General features: G+C 35.2%; 1 protein-coding gene across 1 annotated transcript in view; it reads right to left on the bottom strand.

The window, feature by feature from the left end:
* The window catches only part of LOC129975206 (phospholipid-transporting ATPase ID-like), a 147,494-nt gene that overhangs the window by 21,766 nt on the left and 102,447 nt on the right, over positions 1-23,281 (bottom strand). The window contains exons 9-18 of the mRNA XM_056088193.1: positions 22,979-23,226; positions 21,371-21,582; positions 17,043-17,298; positions 15,901-16,063; positions 12,699-12,781; positions 10,049-10,150; positions 9,038-9,157; positions 6,350-6,447; positions 4,273-4,451; positions 1,083-1,339 (exon numbers count right to left, since the gene is read on the bottom strand). Coding sequence (XP_055944168.1) covers positions 1,083-1,339; positions 4,273-4,451; positions 6,350-6,447; positions 9,038-9,157; positions 10,049-10,150; positions 12,699-12,781; positions 15,901-16,063; positions 17,043-17,298; positions 21,371-21,582; positions 22,979-23,226 — 1,718 coding nt within the window. The remainder of the gene's footprint in view (positions 1-1,082; positions 1,340-4,272; positions 4,452-6,349; positions 6,448-9,037; positions 9,158-10,048; positions 10,151-12,698; positions 12,782-15,900; positions 16,064-17,042; positions 17,299-21,370; positions 21,583-22,978; positions 23,227-23,281) is intronic.

Raw genomic sequence — 23,281 nt, forward strand, 5'->3', positions numbered from 1 at the left:
GTAACCACGTAAATTTCTTGTCAGGAAACCATAAGCTCTATGCATAGTTTACAATTTATACCATCAGATGTTATTGCAGTAATTAGAGAAATATATTAAGGAAATAAGTTGTCAGATGAAATTGTGGGAGTTTGGATTGATTCCTCCACTTAAATGTTCAGAGCTTCAAAATACGCCACATCATTTTAACACGAACAAACGCAGATTTATTTTATACAAAAGAAGGAAAAAACAAACAAAATTAGCAGAAAAGTAGTTCTTCCGAGTTGGGAAAGAAATATGAGAATTTTCCTCACGGATATCTTCCAGAACACTGATTTTTTAAACATGTTTTAGCTATTATTGTAGAAATAAAAATAGGAAAATCACATGAAACATTCAAAATTCAAGTTGAAATATTTTGCTTATTGAAGCAAAACTCCTTTGCTTATCGTATAAAAAAAGTCATGTCTTATAAGAAGACACTTTTATGAAATACATTATCATTGTCAAACTAATTAATAAATATTAGTAAAAATTTGTAACACAAGAATATTATTCTGAAATGCTTATTTTAGCATCAAATTCTGTGCATTTTAAAATTTTCGTCTTTGTTTTGTATTGTATATTATTTATTATTACCAAATACAAGAACTTTTTTCCGATGTATGCGTCAATTATTCACAATTATAAACTTAGAAAAAAGGGGTTCTTGTGTATTAACAGTAAAGCAGTGATTAGTCAGCAAAGATCTTATGGTGATTACAACCAGTGATTAACGGCAAAAAGAAGCCAAAGATATCATATTAGTCGTAGCTAAAATTCGACTGTGCTCACCATTGACAAGCAGCTAAGCCTAAAGTTCGCCAATGGCAAGAAGTGTAACCTAAAATTCGCCAATAGCATGCAGTGAAACCTAAAATTCGCCAATAGCATGCAGTGAAACCTAAAGTTTGCCGATGGCATGCCGTTATACCTAAAATTCATCTATGCCATGCAGTTAAAACACAAGAATTGAAAAAGCAATGGAAACCAAAGTCAAAAATTATTGTTTAAAGCATTTTTTTAAAATTTTATGTTAAAGATTCACAGAGAATACTGACCAGACTATGACCATTGACCACTAAAGCGAATCCTCCCGAAGGATCTACAGGCGTTTCTGCGGCATTGAAGTCGTTTTCGAACCTGATGACTGTACAGGCTGTCGTTCCTTGGCTATGAGCTAAGACATTGGCAATCGCCTCTCGAAATCTTCTTAACTGATTGGCGACCTCGGCGAAATCATCAGCATCCACGATGAATATATCCACCATTTCATCAGATAGCAGGCGACACGAATATCCGATGTTAATAGCTGTTTCTACAAAATTAATTTTTTACAACTGTTATTATTGGTTGTTCAAAAGTATGGAACTATTAAGAAAGGGTACTTACGTATTAACGCCACCGCAGCTACAGATTTGGCGGTTTTTAAGTGGCGCCAATCACTTTCAAAATTCTACAGATTTGGCGGTTTTTAAGGCGAGTTCGCAAATTGTACAGACAAAGTCTATGGCAAATGATACCGACGTGCTCTGATTGGTTTAAGCCTTGGCATCTTTTTGGCAATGTTTTGCAAAAAAAATGCCATACTGAAATATATTTTTATAAAAATAAATAAAATTTGTGATTTCCTCCCGCCCTATTTTTTACGGTTTACATGTAATATTAATCTGGAACATATATAAAGCAGAAAAGATCAAATCCTGGAACCAAAATTCAAGAAATATAAAAATTACAATTTATTAAAAATATTTTTTTTTGTGTGTGTTTTTTCCTAATATTATTTTGATATAACTAAAAAATTTAGCTACGAAATCACGTATTCTGTTAAAGCTTACATAGTAATACGTTTTGGGCATTAGGTAATCATCTCCCCATATGTATTTGATGGGAAAGTAACAAACGTTCAGCAACAAGTTTCAATGACTGCATAAATTATCTTATAAAGGCACGAAAATCATAGAAAAATAAGAATTATTTAATTGCTGCATCATATGTTGAGTAATTACTTTCATTCAGTTTTTATACTTCTGTGCATAAACAATATTAGTTACTTGTATTACTAGTATTATTAGTAACATTTATTATTATTATTAATAATTAGTATTACTAGTAATATTTAGAGAAAACAATTATGTTAATAAAAATTAGACCGTGTTGATATTCACTCGTAACTTCCATAAAACTAATGAAAGGTACAAGGTTTGAGCCAAATAAGCGAAAACTACACTATTATGAGTGCAAAACATTGCCAAAAAGATGCCAAGGCGTAAACCAATCAGAGCACGTCGGTATCCTTTGTCATAGACTTAGTCTGTACAATTTGCGAACTCGCCTTAAGAAAGGGTACTTACGTATTAACGCCACCGCAGCTACAGATTTGGGGGTTTTTAAGTGGCGCCAATCACTTTCAAAATTCAACGCCATCGCAGCTACAGATTAAGATCTTTATTGGCGCATTAGCGCAAAAACCGCCAAATCTGTAGCTGCGGTGGCGTTAATACATAAGTACCTAAGAAAGCATGTTACAGCAGTTGGGATTGAAATAATACCAAAAATATTGGGGAAAGCATTTTGATTTTTGGTATATAATATGCCTCGATATATAGGAATAAGCAATGACAGACGCTGAAATGAATTTTAGTGGATGTACATTAACCATCACATTGTATATTGCGAAATAAAATCCATTTACGTATTAAAAATACATTTAATTCATAAACCGATTTTAAAGTGACTATAACCACTCTGCGTAGTAAATGCACATATTGTTACGAATTTGTAATATTGTTTCCCTGCCTATTTAACCTCCTTGTAAGGAAGACAGTTTTACAGAGATGGTAAAGGCTGCTGAAGGGATGCCGAATCAATTACTCCTGATCTTGGCGACAAAAATGAAGTATTCTGAATATTTGAGAACTTTGGCGATAGTTCCTCGAGTCCCAACATTTGTTTTAGAATATTCGATACCCTGCCAAGGGAGCCATAAAAAGCGGAGGTATTGTTTGACAACGGATATTGTTTTTGCGTTAGGATTGGTATAATTCGTCAAAATAGCGGTGAGAGGAAAGATGAAAGGAGGGGATGTTCACATTTAACAATAAAATAAATTCGGATTACTCGCAGACTGAATTAAAATAATGCGGTCAGAAAAAAGAATTTGAACAAAAATGTATCTAATAGGGCGAAAATCAATGTCAAAGAATGCCGAAGAATTCCGGAAATGTGCTCATCCTTCCGCGTCTCTCCCCTTAATAAGATAGAATCGTCGAAAAGTTGTCGTCTCGGAATACTGAAACCAACAGTACACGGATGAGATTGAGTATGTAATTGACCTGAACTCCAACAAATAGTTGAGCAAAATCTCTGTTTGAAAAATTGATCTCCAGTGAGTTCGCTCTGAGCATTTTGCGCTGTTGCTATCGTTGCGATTTGCTGCTTATATTTTGTTGATTTCTACAAGTATTGTTTTGTGTCCTCTTTTGTCACCGTTGTGCTACCATGCTTTGAATTTTTACATAGAAAAAAGTGTCCTTAATCTTTGCCAAACATATTGGACTTTTTTCTGTACATCTGTGGTGAATTGAATATAAGCCAGTAACAGCGCTTCTACCTGAACAGCTGTTTTGGTAAAATTGGATCGTTACTGGACTGCTAACCAAAAGGTCCCAGATTCTATCCTAACGCGTCCCTCACCTCTTCATTGGTGACCTCGGACGCTGAACCTTCAACCTTCGTACAGCTGTTGTGGCGCCATCTTCCCGCAACTAAAGTCGCCAGACTCACTTGGCTCAGCAAAGTCGTCAGACTCACGTCACGCAGCAACCCAAAGTCGCCAGACACACTTGGCGCATCAGCACCCACACACGCTTGCCATAACGCTTGGCGCTATTCAAACTGGGTACAGGCCCATTAAGACAACAGCTACTACTACTCAATACATCACCACTCAACATCCGTATCGTTCGTCTCCCCTTCGACTCACTGGAGGGAGAGTACTGTGGTGAATTGCATATAAGCGAGTAACAGCTTTTCTACCTGAACAGCTGTTTTGGCAAAATCGGATCGTTACTGGACTGCTAACCAAAAGGTCCCAGGTTCTATCCTCACGCGTCTCTCACCTCTTCACATCCATTAGACAGATTTTTTTCGGTAACAATATAATAAAATACAAGTCAATTCTAAAATTATAAGTAAAGAAATATATTTGTATAATAACTAAAAGTAATCTAAAACTCTTAATTGTCTTACCTTGCTTATCTCCTGTGAGGACCCAAAGTTTGATGTCTGCCAGTGCAAGATTCGCGATTGCATCTGGGACCCCATCTTGCAGTTTGTCTTCGATTGCAGTGGCTCCCAGAAGAATCAAGTTCTTCTCGATGTCTTCATACACGGCATTCACTTTTTCTTCACGATTATCCATCGATGTACTGAAAGATTAAAAATATTCTCTCATTAAGTAGGTTTGCAGCAACAAACGTATGATCAGGTTTGGTTGTCTCGCCCCATTGGCGATATGAGCCTACGCCGGTAAACTTTTATATAAAGCCAATATACTATCTCTACTAATTATAAAGATGAATGTTTGTGCGTCTTTATTTCTCCCTGGGTGTATTGGTACCATACAGACCATGCAGTTTGACAAACAATTATCGAATATGGAACATATATACTTTTTGAATGAGAATGGGTGTCACGTAGCGATATTTTTTTGAAATTTCAATAAGAATTAAACTGAATGTTGGCATTTTTTTCCTGTGATAACTTCCGAAAATATTTTTGCACAAAAATAAATTTTACACTATTTTAAAATTTGAAAAATATATTTTTTTTAATGATACCAATTTAAATAGTCAAAGATTTTTTTCTTCTGAATTTCGGCAAATTAAAAAAAAAAACTTGTTTCCTTATTTCCAATAATACATTACATTGTTGCTCTGAAATTCAAACCGTTTTAATCTAATATTTCACGCAGTTATTTTCCTTCACTGTTGAATACTTAAATAGAAGGATCCTATTTCAAATCTGTATAGCTTACATGACGAACAGGAAAGTGCAAATACAATATTACAAAATTTAGGAGATGGCAGAATTGCACATTTTTAATAGCGCTATGATGTCACAGGATTAGTTTTGGTTTGGTTTCATGGCACAAGGATCAGATTTGGGCATTCTGCTCCAAACATTTGCTAGACGTGGTTTAAAGTGCATGGACACAATGAACAGGACACATGTAAAGCTATTAAAACAATGCGGCTTTACTGTCCGACAATTTGACGGAATCATGGGCATAAAGTTGTACCTAAACGATTTAAATGAAATTAACTATACTTAATAATACCGGCCAACTAGCTGGTCGCCATAGGTGGCTAGTAATGTAACAAAACTTTGAATATATTTTAAACTTTTTTAGTTAGTTGGAAATATAAGTGTCCAACTTTTTCGCCATGCATAACAACATAGTATCAACTGTCCAGGAACTTGTCAAAGTCAGTCTTTTGGGAAGGTCATAAGAAATGGCAACAAATGATTTTTATAGTTGCAATCAAAGTAAAAAAAATTCTTTTTTTGGTGAGTGGATATTCTTAAACAGAACCCATTTTTTTTAAATCAGTTGTTCTACACAATGTATCTAAAAAGTTTAAATATAAATTTTACATTTTTTAAAGAATTTTTCTACCCCAAAAAAAGTTGAATAAAATACAAACAACTTAATGTGCTAAGACAGATATTTGCGCAATGCGTGTTTATATAACATGCGCAGTTATATTTGTCTCGTGAGTTTGTTGTAATAAGAATGGATTTTCTTTCTTTGCGTCATTAAATCACTTCACAAGAGCCTTATTTGGAACAGTGCTATGTTTAGTCTAAAACATATGTTTTTTATTAAAGAAAAATGAAAGCTATTTCAGAATTCGCAAATATAATATTTCTTATTCCTTAGAAATGGTATTTTTTTTATTGAATATCTTACTTAAAATTGTTCTGCATCTAATAATATTCACCAAAGAGTAGTAGCTGGAATCTACTGTAATATGATTCTTCATATCGTTAAAGAAGCCAAAAAAAAAAAAAAAAAATGCAAAGCCTTCAAAGCGGCAGGTGTGCAACTCAACAAAGCAAAATATTAATAAACAAATTAGTTATATGATTGTTAGAAAAACTACTCCGCATGCAGATTTGGGTTAACATAATGGAAATAAACTCTACAAGGCCTTTCAACCAGAAGGGTTTATATGGTATATGTCAAAATCGGAATTTTTGGACTCAAAGTCAGTGATATAATGTAAGTAAACACAAAAACTTCCAGATAATTTACATTACTTACGCTGCAGCGTGAAATTTTTCCTTCCATTCTTCAAATACATCTTCGTCCAACTCTTTAACAGCCAAGCAGAGAGTTCGTAATCCTTCTCCAGCATATTTCTATATAGTGATCGACACATTATTATAAAATCTGACTCAGAATTTAATTGTTAAGGTGAGTTTACATTCAACCAGTTATAAGATTCCAGTAAGTTACGCATGCGCATAAGGAAGATTGCGCATGTGCTCAGAGAGCGGACAATAGCAAACTCTGTCCTCTACTGGAGAATTACTAGCTATTGTACAGTTTCTGCTCATGCGTAGTCTTACTGGATGGTTTGTAACTGACTGAGTGTAAACCCACCTTTATAAAAAAGTTATAATTGTTTATCAAATAATTATAAATTAAATAACAGTAGTAGTAAAGTCACAGGAATATTGCTTAGAAAAATTTATGATCGTAAAAAATACTGCAATACTAATTCCTAGAAGCCCTGTAGGAATATTATGATTTCCCAATAATCTCTGAAATGCTAAAAATAAGTTTAGGTGAACTTGTATTGCTATGGAAGTGCTATTTCTATGCAATGGAAGTTATATTTTCTTTTTCGTACACATCCTATACAGAAAGAAAATCATCAAAATATTTGAATTCAAGATTTCGGCGACGAATCTCCATGTTTCAAACTTCCTCAGTGCTTCATTTCTGGACTTATGTCTGATTGTGAACACGATAGCGCAAGAATGCTTTAAGTTAGTTAGTTAGTTATATTAATGTCCCGTTTTACGCAACACTAGGGCTATTTTGGGACGGACCTCGTCATTTTGAACCGCGGTCAGATGACGAGGACGACACCTGAGCTGGCACCCCCCCTCTCCACACCACGCCACACCAGCGGGAGAACGTTTGGCCTTTAGGGATTTAAAGTGCAACAGACCCCCTTACACGACGGTTCTTCGGTGGAATCGGGTTTCGAACCTGAAACCCTACGGCTCACAAGCCGAGACCTTACCACCAGGCCACCGCGGCTCCAAGAATGCTTTAAGCTACACAGATGAAATTTGTTATGTGGTCTTTACACCGAATTTGTAAATTATTATGGAATTTTGAACAAACCCATTTATAGAAATTTTATTTGTCGGGTTGTCCGAGTACAAATGAGCACAATAACTAATGAACGGAAAGAGCTAGATAAATAAAATTTGGTAAATTATAAATATGTATCAAGTTTTGAACCAAATACGTTAAGAGAATGAGCAACCTAAATCAATGAAATTTGTGTACGCAATCTTGATATTAAAACCGCAATTTTAGCATCAAATTTTGGTTTCAGTCGGGTAAAATTCAAAAGATATTTGTAGTAATATATATTTTCGTTACTGCAAAATATAAGTCTCTTATGTGAAGGACTGTAAAAATAACAATCTGAGCATTAGGAATCTGACAAAATGAATATATACTTAAAAAAGAAAATATTTGTTCATGTGAGTGCCTCAGTACTCTAAGGATAGATTGTTAGACGTAAAACTACCAAATTTTTCACAAACATATTTTAAATGATGAGAATGTGCACACTGAAATGCTTTTTTTTTGAAATTCTAATTAATAATCAAACGAAATTTCGACTTTTGACTTTCTCGTACACATAGTATAGAGGAAGTACAGTAATCGTCAAAAAATTTGAACACAAGATTTTGATAAATAGCCATGTTTTAGAACTTCTTGAGTACGAAAAATATATTTTCGGAAAATGTCTGTTTATATATCTATCTGTGACAAAATAACTCAAAAATGCTTTGAGCTAGACGGGCGAAATTTGGTATACTGTCTTTACACCAAACTTGCTGATTTCTATCAAATTTTCAGCGAACTCAGTTCAGAGGAAGTCTGTCTGTACGGTTGTTTGAATATCAGATAACACAATAATTACAAAACGAAAAGAGCTAGATAAATAAAATTCTGTACACGGATTTAATGTCTACAACATAGACACGTATCAAATTTTGAGTCAAATCCGGTAAGGATTTGACGGTCTGTCGGTCTGTATTTTCAGAAATATGTAAACGCGATTACTAAAAAAGCGCAGTGCCAAAAATATATCAAATTTGGTATGGAATTTTGTGATTACAATTGTAGTCCTGTGTTAATTTGTTTTAATCGATTGGGAAAAATGCGTCTGAAACACAATTCGATTTTAGGATACTATTAACCGCATGCCAGGGATTAATCGCCAAATAACTCGCCAAGGATCACACGATAAATCCCGTAAAAATGCTGAATTCACGCCAAAGTTTGATATTTCGTAACTAATGTACTCTAGCGTTATGCAAAGCAATCTCTGGGATAACATCTTTATTAGAGAGTATGCGAGAAAGTTTAGGAGAGACCACTTCCGCTGGTTTTCTGTAACCTCCTAAAATACTGCACGCTTATTTGATTTTTACACCATGCATAACTAACCTCAATGAATATTGTGAAAGTATAATGTAAAATATTATTTTCATTATGTGTGATAAGATGTACTAAATTAATGCTATTAATATGGTAATCGAATAGCTTAACTCGAAAGCACCTAATATTTGTAATTTTGATCTGTTATAAGCTTCAACTGTTCAGTCATAGTAAATTCTGCATTCATCTTTAATAATTATTTCAAGGATTCGGATACAAAAACTAATGTTCATTTGAGAATTATTATATGTTACTTACATTCAGATGTTCCAAAGTCTTGAATTTCAGTTCAGAACAGCTTTCGTCTAGTCTTTCGAAGATGACGGAGTCTGCACCTTTACAGTACAGTTTCAGTACGCCGTCTTTTCGGAGTATCACCTGAAAACAAAATTTTAAGCAGAAAAAATATATTTACAGATATATTAAATGATTGTGGGAATGAAAGTAGCACGCAAAAGTGCTGCACAATTAACACCGCTTTCAGACTGGGACAATCGTTGTAACCAATAAAATCACATGGCCAGTCAACAGTTTGACGTCATGCGCAGACGAGATCGCAGTGACAGTGGCTTCTTAGCGTGCACAACGAATGTCCCAATGTGAGCGTGATCTTAATCTTATTAGTACAATAATGCAGGTAAAGTAAAAAAAAAAAAAAAAAAAAAAAAAACTATTATATTGTTATAAGTAAAAAAAGAAATTTAGAAAACATTTTAAATTATTTTCAGGAGAATTATTCGGGTAACATTCTCAGGTTAAATTTGTTAATAACATTTGGAATAATTTGCAAAATTAAAGTTAAAATTTTTTAAATATAATGTATAAATTATATTGTGGGATCATTTGTAAAACTAAAGCAATAAATAAATACAAGGTTTACTTGCATAAAAATAGCATTTAGTCATAAAAAAAAATTGTTTTTGTTCTTAAAAGATTGATACTAAAATTTAATAAATATCAAACAAAGATAGGAAGCCTTTATTTTCTATAGAAAAAAAGATTGAAATCATTAATTATATTATTGATAAACTGAAAAAGTTTTGATGTTCATGATAAAACCTGAATATTTTTAACCCTACAGCGCATCGTGTAAACATTTGGCTACACGTTTCCCCCCTCCCCCCCTCGATTTATAAGTTTCACGCAATTGTTACAAAGGGCAACAATGAGTGTTTGGAAATCCTTTTTTTTTTGTAAGTATATATATATATATTCATTTTTTAAACTGAAAAAAATTCCAAAATGTATAATAATTCTGAAGTGACTTACAGACATTCTTTTTCGGACGTTGTTGAAATCGAGGATACAGTAGAGATCGTACACTTCGCGTTGTCCCATCACCTCGATTACGACTGAAGCAGGAGTACGATTCTGGAAAATGAAACGAATGTGAGAATGGAGTTAAAGGGTTTTACAAAAAAAAAAAAAATATAGATATCCGCTTTGGTTGATTGAAACATTATTTCTGAGCTTTAAATTATATTAATATCCTGATGTTACACGAGGGGTGGGCCTTGAAAAATAATCGAATTCGAATGCAACTTTAAATATTATTGCACATCTGCATTGTATTTCCTGCGCAATTAGTCTCATAGTAAAGAAGAGTCTTTTACAGGTATTTTTAATTGACTCTGAACAGATCCCAGTCCTTAGCAGTCATTTTGAGACAAAAATAAGGTTCTTGAAAATACAAGCATTATGGCAATATCTCTATTAAAAATCGGCATCCAAAGACCCTTTTTGAAAATTCTATACTTTTCGATAAGATTATATAATCTGATGCACTTCCCTTTGAAGTGTTAATTTCGGAGCGAGCTGACCAGTTGCATTCTGGGCGCTAATGTGCTGTTAATGTTGCTTAATAATTATTTTTTGATTGCATGTGTGCTGTTTATTTTTGCAAGCGTTGTCTTTGTGTATGCTATGGTTGTGTTTTGCTACTTATATTCCGTGTTTCCGTTATATGGCTAGTTCAAGTGGCAAAAAAGGCTTTCAGAAGTGGCCAAAGAATATTTTATATGAAAGGTTTTTGGAATCCGCGAATGAACATTTCTCAAATCGTCATATATTGGATCGTGTTTAATCGGATCAAACATTCATCATAAAGTGTAGCAGAAACACTTGCTTTTGCTTCCCTTGTACCAATTAGTTAGTTAGTTAATTAAAAAACAAGTAATATATAAAAATATTTTTTAAAGTCAATTCCTACTTAGGTCAACAACAAAAAATATTTTAGTTACTTTTTATTAAATAATTACAATTAGTATAAATATGTATATACGTATGACAGAATTACAATATTAAGTGGCAAAATAGAGCTTGGCGACAAATTTGGCGACTATTTGATGACATCTCGATAGAGTTGGCGACTTTGGCGACCAAATAGAAATTACTGGACAAATTTAATCAATTAATTAATATTTGAAAAAAAAAAACTGTATTAGCATCAAGTGGCATCTACTACAAGTTTAAAAAATGTGTATTTGAACTTGAGTGGATGAATAAAAAGTATTTTTATTAGCGATTGAAAATTTGAACCAGATATATAAATATGTATAAGGAGAGTGTGAACTAATAGTAGGAATTGAATGAATAAGATGCAAAACTGATTAGTTACCTGATTAACGACGATAGAAATGACTAGCGCCGCATAATTCTCATGCCTACATAAATGGATGGCTTAGCTACCAAAGTTCGTGACTTCTTTTGATTCAGTATAAAAGACCAAAGACTACCCAAAACATTTTCCAACGCGAGTTCCGAAGCTAATTATTGGAGGCTCGGAAGTAGAAGTCCAGCCACACAGTGCTACGGACTACTATCTAGCGTCCAATGTCGGAAAAAAATTTTAGCTTTGTGTAACGCCAATTTTGGATCACGTCAATTATTAATCTCGAAATTTAATTGCCAAGGTAAACACAATTTCCTTTACATTAGCTACTTGATAAATTCTGACTTCATTTTTAAATGAATTTTGAAGGGAAACAACAGCAACAGAAACTAATCAGCGTTAGTGGGCCTCCACAAAACATTCTCACATTTCTCTAATAAACTTGATTTACCAAAGAGCATCTTACACATGGCATTGGTGCACAATAGTTGCGAAGTATTAACTTTTGGCGTGAATTCAGCATTTCTACTGAATCTATCGGGTGATCCTTGGCGAGTTATTTGGCGATTAATCCCCGACATGCGTTAGTAGTATCCGAAGATCGAATTTGCATTTCTGATACGTTTTTCTCAACCGATTGACACAAAATCACTTGTAATCACACAATGCCGAACGAAATTTAATATATTTAAGACTCTGCGATTTTGAATTATCGTGTCCACATGTTTTTGAAAGTACAAACCGAGAGATGGTCAACCCTTAACTGGATTTTGTTCAACATGTCTGCATTGTAGATGTTAAACCTGGGTACGAAATTTTTTTATAGCTTTCTTCGTTTTGTAGTTTCCGTGTTAACTTATATTCTAGCAGCTGGACAGACGGTCTTCCTCTGAACAGATTTTTATTCAATATTGGATAGAAATCTGCAAATTTGGTACAAACAAAATTTCAACCCTCTGGCTCAACGCGTTTTTTGAGTTATCTTTGTCACAGACAGACAGATAGACACACGGACATTTTCCAAAAATGTTCTTTTCGAGTTCAGAAAGGTCTAAAACGTGGAGATCCGTCAAATATCGATTCTGAATTTTTTTTTGAAGATTACTATACTTTCTCTACACTACTTATACGAGAAAGTTAAAAAAAATTCTGTGCAAGGGTTGTTTTTTTTAAGGTTTTTGCATTTTGTTGTTAAATGTTTGAATCTGGGGAAATCGCTTAACTTTGATGTAGTGTAAATCAGGAAAGTACTGAATATTAAAATTCATTAATAAGGAAGAAATAAAAAAATTAGAAGATAGCACTTACTCGAAAAACGAAACCGAAATTTCTCGCTGCTGAGGTGAGGGCTTCTTCATCTGGTGATTGCGCCTGATATTCTAACACCCCACCTGAAAAATTCGAATTGTTTAATTTATTGTATATCTTCACTTGTGTGCGAGTATTTTTTTTTTTTTTTTTTTTTACCATTGATACTACAATTTAAGGCTGTTGGAACCAATATAAAAACAAGAATCAGCACAATAAAATTTAGAAATAGAATGTGTTGCATTAAAAGTATTACATCTAATCAGTTGTTTAACTAATTAAAAATTGTTAAATTATGCTCTATAGATTCATAAAATTGATGAAATATGATATAATTAAACAATTTTCTTACTCGCAAGATTTGAATTAAATAAAAAAATTATTATTATTAACTTATTGACATAAAGCCGTTTTTAGGGAACAGATTTTGGATAAAGTGAAGAATAGTGTGCCCCCGAGCTTAACAACCCATCGGAAACGCTCTTCTAGCAACCCTAATGCTGTTTTGTTTCCTATTTTTTGCAATGGTTGAGTTGTACATGAAGTACAACTATATTATGAAAAATGTTAAATTAAAAATATTAAAAAAATTAAAGATTAATAAAAATTAAAAATTACTATCGATTAAAGATTTTAATTTTGTTCTTTATTATAATTAAAAGTTTATTAAATAAAGAAAATTAAGCTTATAATTAAAAGTTATTTTCTTCTTTCTTTTTTTTTTTTTTTAATGTGAATACGAACAGAAAATATTTATTCTTTCGCAATTTTTAATTCTCAGTATGCGCTCGCTTTATAAAATCGTCTGCATTCTTACTTTAAAAGACAGCTGCAATGGAATTCTTCACAGTTCTCGTAATTCTTATTGGAGTTCTAACGGTTGATTCCCTTCATAATTTGTTAAGTCGGCAGTATTTCGAACTTGCAGAATGGATGAAGGTGAGTTAAATATGTATATATATATTTTACGAGTTGATGAAGTTAGGAAAGGATGCTTGTTTGAAATTTTGTATTGAGAATGGTTTGATATGGAACCGGCAGAATGGATATAGGGCGAGAGGATTATATTTTTTTACGAGTTGATGAAGTTGGGAAAAGAATGTTTGTTTGAAATTTTGTATGGAGAGTGTTCCGATTGCTTCTTTCTCCGTTCTTTCTTTTCTGTTGGTTATATACTGTTTCTGTTATCCACACAGTTCTTATGTTTAATGTGCTAGCTAAGTTACTAGTTCCCGCTCCAGCTGCTAGCTTAGCCGTAGGATGTTTTTTAAGTTAAAAAATTCTACCCGGTGCCTTCTACAGATGCCTCCGGCATCTGTAGAAGGCACCGGGCAGACTGAAAATAAAACAATACTTATCAGTAAAAAGTCCTAATAATATGGCGGAAATGGTAACCGTAACTATTCCGCGGAAGTATTTGTTTATTTGGTACGCCATCTTTATTGGCGACTTGGCATTGTTGGCGCAGCAAGGGGCACACTAAAATTCACTTTTACCTATCCTCACATGTGTGCGAGTATTTTTTTTAACCTTTGATAGTACAATTTATGGCTGCTGGAACCAATATAAAAACAAGAATCAGTACAATAAAATTTAAAAATAGGATGTATTGCATTAAAAGTATTACATCTAATCAGTTGTTTAACTAATTAAAAATTGTTAAATTATGCTCTATAGATTCATAAAATTGATGAAATATGATATAATTAAACAATTTTCTTACTCGCAAGTTTTGAATTAGATACAAAAAAAAAATGTAACTTATTGACATAAAGCCGTTTTTAGGGAACAGATTTTTATCTCTAATATTGGATTGGCTGGTTGTTAAACTATTAATAAGGAATATATTTATTTAAAATTTCACTTTGATGTTTGATCATGCTGCAAAAAATGTAGGTTAGTAGGAATCAATCTACTTCAAATGATTGTGTGTGCAAATTAAAAAAAAAGTACACATATTACAAAATAAAAGCGGAAGTGAAAGTCCTATTTTCAAAAATATTTCTTTTAATACTGGTGAAAGCATTCGGATGAACAAAACAGTAATTTATTTATTGACGCTTCACGAATGTGAATGATGTATCATACATTTTTATTATAATGCATCATGACTAATGCTGCAATTTAGAATTTCCCTGACCTTAAATATTACAAACCACCTTCTGAAAATCAAATCTATAGCAAACCTCTTCACCCTTAGCGCAATTGTCTCAGGAACGAACAACATTTTGGCCCATAAAGCCACTTTCGAAAAAGTTTCATGGAAATTTTGTGAAGAAAAAAGAACACCCGTTACTAAATTCCGTTACCTTGAATTCATAGACCAAACTTTAAGGGTAGGTAAAATACATATAAGGAAACAATTTTTATATAGCAATATGGAATCGGAAATAAAAAGTGTAGGCGGAACAAGCAAATGTAAGAAAATACAAAAAAATGGCTGAAAAATGCAGTGTCTCCAAGACTTCAATTGACTCTGATGAGGACCTCAGTGTAAAACTTTCAGTTGCTGCTGCAACTGTTCGTGTAACAACAGATATATCCAAAACAGTACACCAATCAGCTGTTAGAGGCTTCCAGGCCTGTGTCGAAACTGGTGGTGGCACATTTGAGCACTTACTGTAATATTATTTCTTTTCATTTCCTCACCATTTTTGTTTTCGCTAAAACCTTCCATTTTAAACCCCTCATTGTTATACAAAAATGATTTTTTATAGGTATTTTACCTTCTATTCAAGTTTGACCCATGAATGCAGAGACACCCAGTATAATTCTTTATAGCCATCCATGCACATAAGAATATATACCTTAATTTTTAAAACTTTGCACTTTAAAGTAATGGCGAATTTGTTCATTGAGTATTTTCATAATGTTTTGTCTTTTCATTGCGCATTTAAAAATTATCTTTAGATGAACACATTGTATAGAATCAGAAATGTTGTGTATGTATAGCTCCTGCATCTATTTTGCTTCAAAAATCGCCAGTCAATTTTTATAGCTCATCAAAAAATTTACTGTCCTAAATCATGATAAGAGAGTTACCAGAATCATTTTACTGAAAATGGAACTATTTGCTTGGCCAAATGTGGCTCTTGAGCCAAAAAACTCACAAATCACATCACATCACTGCAAATGGAATCGAAGATATAGACAGTCCATCATACGCCAGTTTCATGTTTAAGGAAAAAAGAGAAATTTTCACCTGGTTTCTCTTCCGACATGACCGTGTGGCAGAGTGCCAGTAGCCTGAAGAACTCGAAGACTTGGGAGTCCCCTTTTCGGATGTCTTCCAGAAGGGTGTCGTCGTAGAACTTAAATTTGGCCTCGTGCATCGGATTGAAGGACAAGTCCACAGTCTTGGTATCCTAGACAAGTGATGATGAATGCATAGCTGTCATTAAATTTTTAATGTGCTGATATATTTTTCATATCGTTATCCTAAAGGTGGGTTTACACTCGGCCAGTTATAAGACTGCCAATAGCAGCGAATGCGCAGAAAGAGACTGATTTATGCTGATCGGTCCATGGCAAGTACTTGTCGAGACAGGACAACAACATGCCACTGTACAGTTCTAGGGATGGGTACCATTTGGCGACTTTCCGACAAATTTTTCTCGCCAAGCCCCGCGAACGCTGTAATTTTCAGAATTTTATTTCTCAATATTATGACTATTTTCAAGAGACGCTGGCGGCTTTATCTTTAAAATTTGGCGGTACCCGTCCCTAGGATTTAGCCGCATTTTTTTTTACTGTACACTGCCTGCAGAATTTGGTGTGTATTTTTTAATTTTTTTTTGGCGTGGAAAAATTGATCACTTATCATAAATTAATTCCAACATTTTTTGCTCTTTGTTCTTTCTGATGCGAGGTTATGTTTTTTTTTAAATATTTTATTTGCCATTTCTTTACTTTGGTTTTCCAAATTTAGGTATGTTGACCTCTTTTTTTTATGTTACCATGTTTCTTGTGTAAATACTCATAATTTTAATACGATAGGCAGTGAAAAAGAAAAACTCGGAGACGCCAAAACAACAATTTATAGCCAAGCATGGAATACCGAAATCCATCCTATGAAATTGTGGCAAACTTAAATGTCCCTTTCTGCGCGTGCGTTGTCTTACCGGCCGTCTTATAACTGAACGAATGTAAACATACCTTTATATTAAATTTTTACCAATGCTTCATCTTGAAACCTTCGTTCAGTACTTCAATTCATCTAATTATCATCCGAAGCATTAGACATAGTAAAATAATTGATTGAATAGGAAAGAATACTTCAATTTAGTAAATTCTGAATTCATATCTTTTGTACTATTTAAGAGAAATATAAAATCTTAAAAATACCTCTGTGATGACTATCGGCTCGCCCGTGGCCACATCGATGACGTCCCCATACATCTTCCCGTTGATAGAACATTTGTTGAAGGTCATGATGTTCTGTGTGAGGGTGCCCGTCTTGTCGGAGAAGATGTATTCTATTTGGCCCAGCTCCTCGTTCAGTGTTGTGGTGCGTGCTTTGGCTGGGGTGTCGTTTGTGGCGTAGTACATCTTCTCGTCCCAATTGATCAACAAGCTGTGGAAGAACCGGATCACTTCCACGCTGGAGAAAAGAATAATTTCAAATCATTTAACTGATTGATTTATTAGATTAAAGGGATGAAGTGAAGGATAGTGTGCCTCCGAGTTTGTCGCCAATATGGCAACCCATCGGAACGCTCTTCTAGCAACCCTAATGCTGCTTTGTTTACTACTTTTTTGCAATGGTTGAGTTGTACATGAACTACAACTATATTATAAAAAATGTTAAATTAAAAATATTAAAAAAATATCGATTAAAGATTTTAATTTTGTTCTTTATTATAATAAAAAGCTTATTAAATAAAGAAAGTTAAGCTTATAATTAAAAGTTATTTTCTTCTTTCTTCTTTCTTTTTTTTTCTCTTTTTTCCTCAATGTGAATACGAACAGAAAATATTTATTCTTTTGCAATTTTTAATTGGCAGTATGCGCTTTAAAAAATCGTCTGCATTCTCACTTTAAAAGACAGCTGCAATGGAATTCTGCGCAGTTCTCGTAATTCTTTTGGTGTTCTAACGGTTGGTTCCCTTCATAATTTGTTATGTCGGCAATTGTGCTAGAATGGATGCTGGGTAAATGGGATGGAAGACAGTATTTCGAACCTGCAGAATGGATGAAGGGTGAGTGAAATATGTATATATTTACGAGTTGATGAAGTTAGGAAAGGATGCTTGTTTGAAATTTTATATGGAGAATGTTCCGATTGCTTTTTTCTCCATTCTTTCTTTCATTTTGGTTATGTACTCTTTCTGTTATCCACACAGTCCTTATGTTCATTGTGCTAGCGAAGCTACTAGGTTCCTGTTCCCGCTGTTAGCGAAGCCGTAGGATGTATTTTTTTTAAGTTAAAAAATTCTGCCCGGTGTCTTCTACAGATGCCGAAGGCATCTGTTGAAGGCGCCGGGCAGTCTGGAAAAAACAATACTTATCAATAAAAAGTCCTAATTATATGGCGGGAAATGGTAACCGTAACCGGAAGTATTTGTTTATTTTGCCCACCATCTTTATTGGCGACTTGGCATTGTTGGCCCAGCAAGGGGCACACAAAAATTCCCTTTTTCCGCTTAAAGTTCCATTTTCTAAAGTTATTTCGTTATGGATTCTTTAACTTTGAATTTGTGGTCAGATGACACAAGGTCAAAATGAAAGTCTCATGCTAAACTTTACAGAAAATTATAGTTAGAAAGGCTTATTTAAGACAACTGATTTGACGTGTTGCAGGTCCATATTGTTACAAACCTGTAATTTTGCTTCCCAGCAAGACGAATAGTGTCATCCTAAGAAAGACCGTTGTACGATCTGTCCTGTGTGTGCTGAGCGGGTGCCGTGTCAATGAACTTAGAGCTTGGCGACAGACTTGGTGAGCATTTGGCGGCTTGGCTATAAATTTGGCGAGTTTGGCGACTAAATGGATAATACCGGAAAGTTCGAGAACTTTCACGATCCATCTAGTAAGACCCGAGATACATCCAGAGATGCCCTGATTGGTCAGAAGATTCTAGCCCCGCCTCCCGGTACTATAAAAGACGGGAACTCTGAAACTGTGGAAGAAGTGGTGTGGATCGTCGGAAGTCGTGTGGATCGTCAGAAGACGTGTATGAGAGGAGTCGGAGTCGCCGACACGTAGAGATTTTGGAGGATTAGGCAGCAAGGAAGCTGCTGAACTAATGAAATATTAGAGATTAAATGCGCTGCGTCATTAAGATTAATTGACGGTATTTGTAGTAGGAAAATTTTTCGTAACATTTGGTGTCAGAAGTGGGGTTAGTTGGACTTTCCTGTGTATGCCTTGAACCAGAAAAATGGATGAAAAATTCGCATTGTTACTTGCCATGATGGCAGAGATAAAGAAAGGACAAGATGAATTGAAAGCCGGATATGAGAAAATGAAGAATGAATTCAAGATAGAAATTTTAGAAGATAAAAGTAACAAAACCGAAGACGTCCATGATATCACAGAAGAAATTGAAGGAAACAGCGAGAGCCAAGTGGAAGAAAAGACTGAAGATCGAATGGAGACCGGTGTCACCGAAATGGAGCTTAGCCATCCGGAGGATGAACCGAAGTTCAATGAGGAGATGCACGAACATGGAGACTGTCAAATATCTGCAGGGCTGGAACAGGCTTCTCCGAACGAGTCCCCTGAAGTGGAATCGAAGGTGCAAGTGGCGACCCGTGCTCGATGCCTATGAATGCAGGTGTTAAAGAGACCCTGTTCGGATTGGATTCATCCCAAAGATTGACTGGACAACCTCTTTTCAAGCCTCTTAGTAGCTCCTTGCAGAGTGATACGGATGAAGATTACATGCCTGGTATCGCTGATCCTTGTGGTCTCCGCCTGGACTTCCTTCAAGAATTCGGCTTTGCTGTGGATTTGCAAAAGGGTGTGATGCAAATAGAAGCCGAAGAATCGCCTGTGTATCTGGTCAAGCTACGTCGTCGCAAAAGAACCCTTCCCGCAAAGACAGATGCGCTCTTCAGAAGTTCCTGTGTGGAGGACGGCGGACAATTCTCGAGTGTTGAGAATGAACCGGGAAGGGGTGAACGTACTCCCGTGAAAGCTCTGCCGACAAAGTTGAATCCCTGGCTTTCAAGTGGACTCCGGAGGGCACTGTTGGACCTTCCTGATTGTCGATTGGTTCGGCGGAGAAAGTTCAAAGCGAGCAATCGACCATCCTGGCTAGAATTTGTTTCGGAGAGTCCTGTTAGGACACAAAAAGTGGCTCCTTGGGACATCCTGCATTTTAAAGAACGGAATCGAGTCTGGATATACAATCCGAAACGACGAAGAGGTCCGAGTCCAAAGCATTGAGAAGGTACGGATGGATCTTTAGTCGCCGCCAAATTAGTAAATGTTATCATCTTCGAAAGTGCGGAAGTCGCCAAACGCCTTAATATCATCACATCGTTCGGAAGCCTACGCCAGCTTTTGGATTGAAGTGGGACTGCCGGGACGTCAGTCTTTGAAGAGGGGAGCAATGTTACAAACCTGTAATTTTGCTTCCCAGCAAGACGAATAGTGTCATCCTAAGAAAGACCGTTGTACGATCTGTCCCGTGTGTGCTGAGCGGGTGCCGTGTCAATGAACTTAGAGCTTGGCGACAGACTTGGCGAGCATTTGCGGCTTGGCTATAAATTTGGCGAGTTTGGCGACTAAATGGATAATACCGGAAAGTTCGAGAACTTTCACGATCCATCTAGTAAGACCCGAGATACATCCAGAGATGCCCTGATTGGTCAGAAGATTCTAGCCCCGCCTCCCGGTACTATAAAAGACGGGAACTCTGAAACTGCGGAAGAAGTGGTGTGGATCGTCGGAAGTCGTGTGGATCGTCAGAAGACGTGTATGAGAGGAGTCGGAGTCGCCGACACGTAGAAATGCGCTGAGTTATTTCGATTAATTTGCGATATTTGTTGTAGAAGAAAAATTTCGTAACAATATATAGTAGCTTCCAAAAGGAATCGCAAACTATTACTTTTTAATGTTTCATTCGCCATCTTTTAACCTTCTGTAAGTCTCAAGCATTATTAGATTGAAAATTACGAGACGGTCTCTTCGCCAAGATTTACTAGACGTTAAAATGCTCGCCAAATGACCGTTATCTTGGAAAGAGACACAGATCGAAGCTTTACTTGAGAAACATTTGGTTTTTGAATCGTATGGTTAGAACCGTTAAGGGTGAACCGGAGTTTAAACCCCTTATTCGCCAAGTTGCGATAACGCGCCAAAGCTGGCAGCTTCCAGACAGGCAAACCTATTGTCTTTCACCTTTATTATGCGCTATGATTAGACATCTGCTCCCTCGCTTTTGAACATTTCGCAAAACACGGTGCAAGACCGTTGTTAACGAGTTGGTGGTTTTTGAAAATTGCGCCAAGCAGAGGGTTAAACTCCGGTCGTACCCCGTTAATTTGCTAAATTATCACATTTGGCGAGTTTTTATTTGAAAAATTTATATTGAACATAGTGAATAATTATTAGATTTGCCAAATAATAGAGGATTAATCATCTTTTCACACTTCATTGATGAAATAATCAGCTTGTATCTTCACACAAAAGAAAAGTGATTTCAGAGATTTTAACTGGGACTCACCTGACGTAGAGCGAGATAGGCACGACGGTGTTCATGACAATGCCGTAAGAAAAGAACACGAGTACGGCTGTGACAGTGGCGCCACCGGTGTCAGTTTTGGGAACTAGTGGGTCCCAGGGGAGGTAAAGGCGGAAGTCGCTGCCTGTAACACTCTCCCAAATACCGCATGCCACCGTGCAGAACAAGCAAAGGCTGAGCAGGAAGAACACGATCTGAAAAATATAGAAACAGTATAGTTTTCAAAACCTACGTCGCATAAATTACAGCAAAAAAAAAAAAAATTGCTTTTTGAATTGCAACAAAAAATTGCCTATTGAATTATTTGTTTAACACCACAGGAAAACTTACATGAAAAATTGGTAGTTGCGTTTTTGTAGGAAAAAGGCACACGTACATGATATTTACAAAAGGATTTGAAGAAATACACATAGGCAAAAAATTAAAAATAAATTAATATGAAGTATTTAGAGAATTCTAATTTAGAGGAAAACCGGAAGCAAATTTGTTGGAAAAAGACAGTATAAAAGTGCTTTTAATGAGTTCTTTTTTAATTTACGATGCGATGGTATTTTGATTTTTTTTTAATTCGACTTTGATATTTTGACGAATTTATATTTTAGACCTCGCTGAGCCAGAAAGTCCCATTTATAGGAGTAAATTTGTACGCATATGAACAAGGTAATAAAAAAATTAAAAGCGAATAAGATGCTTGAATTTTACAGCTATTTTGAACCACTCGAGAATTTACTACGACATGAAATTAATCTGTACATATAGTATACATTGATTACTATATGTACAGATTAATCAGTACAAGTAATAATACAGAATAATTAATCAGTACAGATTAATATGTACAAATTAATCTGTAACTGAAAGTATTCATTGATGGATCTGTTTGGAAAAGACACATCAATGAATACTTGCCTGTGTGTTTAATAGCACGATGATGCAGAAACAAAATAAGCCAAATAAATAAAATTCGACTCTGATTTTCATATTAAACATGTACAGATGCATTAAGGACAGTAAATAAGGCTTGGTAAAAACAATGGTTAATCTAGCCATTTGCGCCGCAAAAATCCAATCAATCAATTGAAAAAACAAAACTGAATGAAACCGACAGTAAAATTTCATAACTGAGGAAATAAAGTCAAACTTAACAAGTTCACTGCCACGGAACAAACTTGATATTCAAATCACCTATTTAATTAGATCTTTATTTCTTTGCTATCTCTTCATTATAGTACATAAGGGGTAACCTAAATAGATAGATGGTTTGATAATATTAGAAAGTTAGTGTGATCATAAGTGGTGCTCATGGCAATGAACTTGTTCAGATTAATGTCCTCTCTCCAAAAAATTGAATTTTTTAAAACCATTTTTCGCCAAATGTAGTCATGACAATTTTTTATTGCAACCCCAAACTATGTTTGTTAACATGTTTTGTAGCCATTCAAGTTGGCTGACAACGGACGAATTTTTGGAAGGTTGGCGAGATTTTGCCATGCTTAGCGGAAACCGGACATTAATCTTAAATTTTACAGAAAAAACGGCGAATCATATTTATAGTTCTGAATATTATTTACTAAAAATCTGCCCACTCACTCCGATGATGATGATGTTGAGTAGCCTGTCGAGGCTTGTGCGCTTAAAGATGGTTTTTCCGCTGTTCTGCATGAGCTTTGTATCCCTTCCGGCAAAGATGACGAGGCCATAGCACCAGCGGGTGTTGCGCAACACGCAGCCCCTGTACAGCACCTTGTCATTATCCAGCGAGTACGTCTCTCCTTCCCAACGGAGGGTGCCTTCGAATTTGCTAAGGTTGTTGTTGGGTGGCTCGCAAATCACATCGCCTATGCAGAAAAAAAAAGCAGTTCTTGAAGAGATCAAAAATAGAAGCATAAAACT

This window comes from Argiope bruennichi, chromosome 7 (assembly GCF_947563725.1).
Source record: "Argiope bruennichi chromosome 7, qqArgBrue1.1, whole genome shotgun sequence".
Taxonomy (NCBI): domain Eukaryota; kingdom Metazoa; phylum Arthropoda; class Arachnida; order Araneae; family Araneidae; genus Argiope; species Argiope bruennichi.